Source organism: Microtus pennsylvanicus, chromosome 4, assembly GCF_037038515.1.
Source record: "Microtus pennsylvanicus isolate mMicPen1 chromosome 4, mMicPen1.hap1, whole genome shotgun sequence".
Lineage (NCBI taxonomy): Eukaryota > Metazoa > Chordata > Mammalia > Rodentia > Cricetidae > Microtus > Microtus pennsylvanicus.
Genome location: NC_134582.1, coordinates 105,627,317 through 105,633,864, shown reverse-complemented (window position 1 = coordinate 105,633,864; position 6,548 = coordinate 105,627,317). Strand labels below are relative to the sequence as shown.

General features: G+C 44.4%; 1 protein-coding gene across 1 annotated transcript; it reads left to right on the top strand.

The window, feature by feature from the left end:
* The first annotated feature begins 4,483 nt into the window (after nucleotides 1-4,483).
* Nucleotides 4,484-5,101, top strand: Trim38 (tripartite motif containing 38). The gene has a single exon (XM_075971177.1). It carries the CDS (start codon nucleotides 4,484-4,486, stop codon nucleotides 5,099-5,101), a length of 618 nt encoding a protein of 205 aa, XP_075827292.1.
* The last annotated feature ends 1,447 nt before the right edge of the window (nucleotides 5,102-6,548 follow it).

The window sequence follows — 6,548 nt, the reverse complement described above, 5'->3', positions numbered from 1 at the left end:
CTTCCAACTAGATCCCAAAGAGAACGTGTTTATTATCCATGATTTTAAATATCTGTCCCACCCTCGAAACGGTCCTCTCTCCACAGACCAACTGCAGCGCTTTAAATAAGCCAGGCAAATACTTTCTCTAGTCGCCTAGGGCTCCACCCTCCTGTTGGCATTCCTGAGACAAACACACCCCCACACAGCCAACCCCAGGGTTTTTCCTCCAGAACTCCCTTTTCCTGCGAACACCTCTGACTTCTGGATCAACTCTCCCTCCTCATCTTCCCAGCTTATTAGCACCAGCAGGATCACGGGTGGGCCTCCGAATGCGGCAACAGCGTTGCCCTTTGCCGAGACTGAGTCCCGCTGCCCCCGCGGTGCACAAAGTTTGTACAGGGCCCGAGCTCAGGGCTGGGGTAGGCTCCGTCCCCGCGTGCTCGGCTGCGTGCCCAGGCTGGCTGTCACGGGCCGTTCGGACACAGGGCCGTGCACGCAGGACTGCCCGGCTCGCCCGCCTCCGGGGCTCCCCGGGGGAGAAACGACCCTGCCGGCCGCCCGGGTGTCTGTGCTCCCGGGCCGCATACGGCGGCGAGCACCGGGCGGCCACCTAGGCTGCGCAAGTGACTGCGGGGGAGCCCCGAGGGGCGGGGCGGCCGGCTGAGCGCCCCTGCCCGGTGTCCCATGGCCAGCGGTGCGCGGCGGGGCTGACGGCGGAGCTGACGGCGGAGCTCCCGGCGGCGAAGCCTGCCCACCACACTCACCTGTAGGTGGGCGCCACTGGCGACGCCGGCCTCCCCACTGCTCGACCTAAGCCGCGTCAGCTCGGGAATCCCAAACTCAGCGCCGCCGCGCCCCTGAAACACGACCACTCTCCGTGGGACAGAAGACCCGACTGAGACAAGGCCTCTCCGACCTGCGACCAGGCACGCCTTGTTTGTAACCTATCGTGTCACAATGGTAGACACCAGTCGATGCCCTAAAACCTTCCACTTCCTCAAAGACGGAACCAAGGGATCCTAAGGAGGAGAGGCATGGCGGGTGATTATGTATGTGTTGGAGTGTGACCCGAAAGATCCAAAAAGGCCGAGTGAGGCCAAGAGGGTGGGTATTCTGCCAAGATCAGGTGTTTGCTATGTAGATTGGGAGTTCCGGTTTACCCTAATTTCTTACGGACTGCTGTTCCTGCTAGAGACTATGGCCCAGTTTTTTGAGGAGATTTTGGACTAGGGGCACCAGCTGCTGCTAATAATACTGGGATTTGTGTGAGAACCAACCCGGAGTAGAGCCTGAAACTTTAGTATGGCTTTTTAACTTTGTGATGAAAAAATGAGAACCAGAGACAGGGCTAGGCAAAGACAAGAGCAACTTAGCAACGGTCGGACTGTAACCTGACGCCACAATTCATCCTTGACTGATATCGCTCAGGATGTGAGTGTAAGAGACAGTGAAGATCTGGAAAGTGGTGCTTCAGCTGGGATAAGCAGACAGATTTAAGGGCTCAGGCTCTGGGAAGAGTCAGTGAGGAGCTCCGACAAGAGACAGAGAGCACTCATAAAGTGCTCCTTCACCCTAAAAGGCCGGCCGGCGGCGGCGGAGGGTGCAGACGCCTAGACAACTCCTAATGATTTCAGACATTCTTCGTAAGAATGTTACTATGAATTTATGGAATCTCATCATACACCAAGCACTCAGCTAGCCCACTATATTTGCAATCTCATCCTAATGATCACACAATCTTCAGGCTCAAATAGTAGCTCAGTAAGGCATCTCTTAGCTGCTTATTTAAAGTTGTACATTTACTATATATATTTGCCACCTAACATAACTATCTTATTGTCTTATCACAGTTTGTTATAAGAAATCCTGGGAGTTTTGTCTCTTTTTATCTCAGTTGCATCTCCAGGTCCCAGAATAGTATACAGGAAATATTAAATGTCCTTTGAAGCAATAATATGTGTGACTATCTTTAATTTAAATGCAATATAATAAACTTCAAAACCTTGGCTTATACAAGGTGTTTTGGGGAGGGACAGAGCCAGGATAAAAGGTGTATTTTATCTTTTTGTATACATACCTATATTTAGCCTTAGGTCTTTCAGTTTTAAGATTCTCCTTACAGAAGTTATAAAATGATCTAGTAGGCATGGCCCCACCTTCTCTTGGGTGGGTCCAGACTGGTCATTCACAGAGAACTGCAGTGAATACAAAGGGAGTGGAATGGGGAAATGTGGAGAGGTTAAAGCTGAACTGAGCTCCTTAAAACTCCTTCAGACACCATTGAAGGATGGAAATGGTTTCAGGTGCAACCCAGCTGCAGAACACTGACTCAGAGACTGACAGGGATGGCAAACAGTAATTTAGGAATTATCCAGGTGTGTGACACCTGGCTTTTTAATCCCAACACTTGGGAGACAGGCAGGCAGATCTCTGAGTCTGAAACCAGTTTGATTTGCAAGCGGAATTCCAGGCCAGTCTGCTGAGTGAGTCAGGCTGTGTCTCCATTGTCTCTCCCAAAAGCAAACAATTAGGAATTGGCACCAAATGGGAGTGAATACCAGTGGGGTTTCAGCACCATGTGTGGATTGACTGAGACATTTGACAAAGGTGATATGAACTGATAGGCCAGGAACATGTTGCCTATATAATCTGGTGTGCCATTTTATGCAAAGACATTTGAATATTCTTCTGAAACCAAAGACATTTGTATCACTCAGGTGTCTCTCGGAGAGTGCGCATTTTGGGTCCATGAGATGGTTGCCTAGGAAAAGCTCTTGCCATGCAAATATGATGATCCAAGTTTGATCCCTGGAATCTATGTACAGGCAAAAAGAAAGAAACAAAAGTTGTCCTCTGGACTCCACATGTGCTGTGGAAGTCATATGCACACATCACACACAATGATAATCATTATTATAAAAAAGAATGGCCATTTCCCTTATTCAAAGAATAATGAAGAAAAGTTGAGGGCAAAAAGAAAAGTCCTATCCTGCAGCACACATGTAATATTGGAGAAGGAAGGCTGAGGAGGGAGGGGATTAAAGTGCTCCCTGCTTGCTCTAATAGCCCTGGGAAGAAGGAAAGTTCCCACGGACTAAGTCCAAAGGGAAAGAGTAATCTCCATTCCTTTCTCTTCCATGATTTACGTCACCTTTAAATCAATAATCCACATATAATTGGAAAAGCCCACCATTCTCTTAAAAAATGAAAGGAATGAACATTCAACACAAATTTGAGATGACAGTTTTCCTGATTTGAGATGAACTTTCTTCTCACTAAAATTTTAAGGATGTGGTTGCTTGGGAATTACAGTGAGACAAAGAAAGAAAGAAAAGAAAGAAAGAAAGAAAGAAAGAAAAAAGAAAGAAAGGAGGGAAGGAAGACACTTCTAAAATAGTCAGTAGAAAGAGGGGACCTGGGAAGGGCTAGAATCTTTTGAGACCTCAAAGCCCATCCTCAGTGGCACAGGTCCTCCAAGTAGGTCACCCCATATAATCCTTACTAAAGAGTCCACCAACTGGGGACCAAGCACTCTATCATACGGATTGATGGGGGCTGTTATCACTCAAAACACCACAGTGGTTGAGCAGTATGTAGTCTGCTGGAAATAATTTCAGGGACTGAAGTGGTCTGAAAGAAAATGGCTCCCAGAGTAGCACTATTAGAAAGCGAGGCCTTGTTGGAGGAAGTGTGTCACTGTGGAGATGAGTTTTGAGGTTTCCTATTCTCAGGATACTGTCCGGTGACTCCTGCTGCCTGCAAGCTGTAGGACTTTAAGCTATTTCTCCAGCATCATGTCTGCCTGCATGCTGTCATGATCCCCACCATGATGACAATGGACTGAACCTCGGAAACTGTAGACAAGCTATCCCAATGAAATGTTTTTATTTTTAAGAGTTGCCATGGTCATGGAGTCTCTCCACAGCAATAAAAACTCAAACTAAGACAAGGACTCTTCTCAGACAATGAATGAACATGTGAGATACAAGACAAAAATGAAGTGCTACTGATCTCAGTGAATAAGCTTCCTGCTCTGTTCTGTTCCTCAGTGCTTGCTACATCCTATAGCTCCTTGTCCCTCATTACAGAATCCACAATCTTTTGTCAATAAAAGTTTGGGAAAGTTGTTTGTTTGTTTCTCTTTTCTGTTGGTGATTATTTTGCTTGTGTTTTCTTTGTTTTGAAATAGTGTTTATATAAAATATGAACAGAAAGGGGAAGGGCTCTTTTATGCAATATGATCAGTGCCAGAAATTCTAAAAGTTCTGAATTCAGGAAGGTTCGGAGCAGAACAGAACAAGAGTGACTCCAAACAGTTCTAATCTCTGGCATCTCTGAATGAGCCAAGATGCCGGGGTTGATGGTATCGTTGCCGCTGCTTATTAGGCATGTACCACGTCCAAGACAAACATGAACTCATTTAACTCTGCTCATTGTTGTCCACAATAGCATGATGTTATTTTTACATAGTTTGCATAGCTGGGGTTTAAATGTTCAAATCATGCCCAGATTTGAACAGATTGCTTTCTTTGTAAAGTATTGTCTTTCTAGATCCCAAAATTCTGATTGTGTTTGCGTTACAGTCAGTGTGACTCTGGAACCCGACACAGCCCATCCTGACCCAACACTGTCTAAAGGTCAAAGACAGATGACTTACAGACAATCCCACAAGAATCTTGAGGCTTCTACCAAGAGATTTTCTGTTTTGCCCTGTGTCCTGAGCTGTAAGGAATTTATTTTAGGAAGATATTACTTTGAAGTGTCTGTTGAGAATGCAATCTCTTGGGATGTGGGAATCTGTGTAGAGGATGTGTTAAGGGGCTTTGACGTGAAGAAGGAGCCTGAGTTCGGATTCTGGACCATCAGGATATGTGAAGAGGATGGGCTTGCAGCCCTCACTTGCACCCCTACTCTTCTTCACCTGCGTGAGAAGCCACAGCTCGTGGGAGTTTTTCTAGACTATGAGGCTGGAGTTGTATCCTTTTACAATGCAACCAGTGGTTCCCATGTCTTCACCTTCCCCAAGGCTTCCTTCTGGGATACTCTGAAGCCCTTTTTCCAAGTTTATGAAAATACTGCTTTGTTTCTGTCTGCCAGAATTATTCAAAGGAAGAGGTAAAGTCCCCATGGTGTAAGTAGCCCAGAAAATGCATAAATCCCATAAGGCAAAAATGTGGATGTTTTTCTTCATTGCTGTTCCAATGCTTTTAATGAGCTTTCAATAAATGTGCTCTGATTTGATTGATGGAAAGGATAAAAATACCATACATGGCCAGTTTCAGTGAGATGAAAGCAAAATAATAGTGATGATTATATCTTTTCTTCTCCTTCCCTTTTGTACATCGGTTCTCAACCTTCCCAATGCTGCAGCCCTTTAATACGGTTCCTCATGTTGTAGTGACACCCAATTATAAATTTTTTGTTGCAACTTCATATCTGTGATTTTGCTATGGTTATGAATCATAATGTAAATATTTTTGGAGACAGTGGCTTGCAAAAGGAGTATTGACACACATTTTGAGAACGACTGCCTTTTATGGGTCAGAAGTTGGAGTCTTACATTGTTGTTTTCAATGTGCATCGAACTCTTGTGTGAGAGATGAACTAATGGCAGTGTCTTTTTTATCAATAAAAGAACAAAAACTGAAAATAACATCAACTTAATCCTTGTTCTTGATGTTGCTATTGTTTTGTTTTTTTCCCTGACAGAACACAAGAGTCAAGTTGTGTGGAAGACCATTTGGTATACCCTAGCTAGACCAACACATTAGAAAGAAGTAGAATACAGCATATTAAAATAACTCCTTCAAAATTTGTTGAACTATGAGTGATTCTAAACCTACTACATGCGTGTGTGTGTGTGCGCGCGCGCGCACACACACACACACACACACACACACACACATTGTGGTGGTTGGTATCCATGTTTCATTCCTCCTGTGGAAAAAACATTTTATAACATTTTTCTACAATAAGCAATATACTTTGCATGAGTTTTTGAGAATGTATTTTTCTGTTTCCTAGAAAATTCCATAACCATATTTCTCTCTCTTTTTTTCCATCCTTCCTTCACAGTACTCCTTGTGTAGCTTCACCTTGCTGTTAGCTAACATGTTGACCAGTAGATGGCAGGCTTGCATTTTTGGTGACTCTGGTCATGCAACTTTGCCTTTAATAAAATATACTTCTTGGACCAAGATCAAATAAATGTAAAATTCATCTTGTTCTTGGTGATTATTTTAGATAATTTAAGCCAACAATATTTTTGTGTTTTTCATTGTAGTTGCTTTTCGTTTTTGTTCAAGACAGGGTCTCATGGTGTAGTCTGGAACTAACTTTATAGACCAGGCCAACTGTGAACTCACAGAACTCTAGTGGCCTGACTCTGCCTCCTGGGTGCTAGGAGTAAAGGCATGTATGATACACTTGGCAATAATATTAATTTATATTCAAATCAAAAAAAAAATTTTTTCTTTTACCTAAGGTCTGACTGTATCCCAGGCTGTCCTGGAGTTTACTGCAAACTGATGGAAGGCCTCCAGCCTCAGCCTCCCAAGTACTGAGTG

Coding starts and splice junctions, on each gene's coding strand:
- Trim38 (XM_075971177.1), top strand. CDS start 4,484: ATGCCCAGATTTGAACAGATTGCTTTCTTTGTAAAGTATTGTCTTTCT.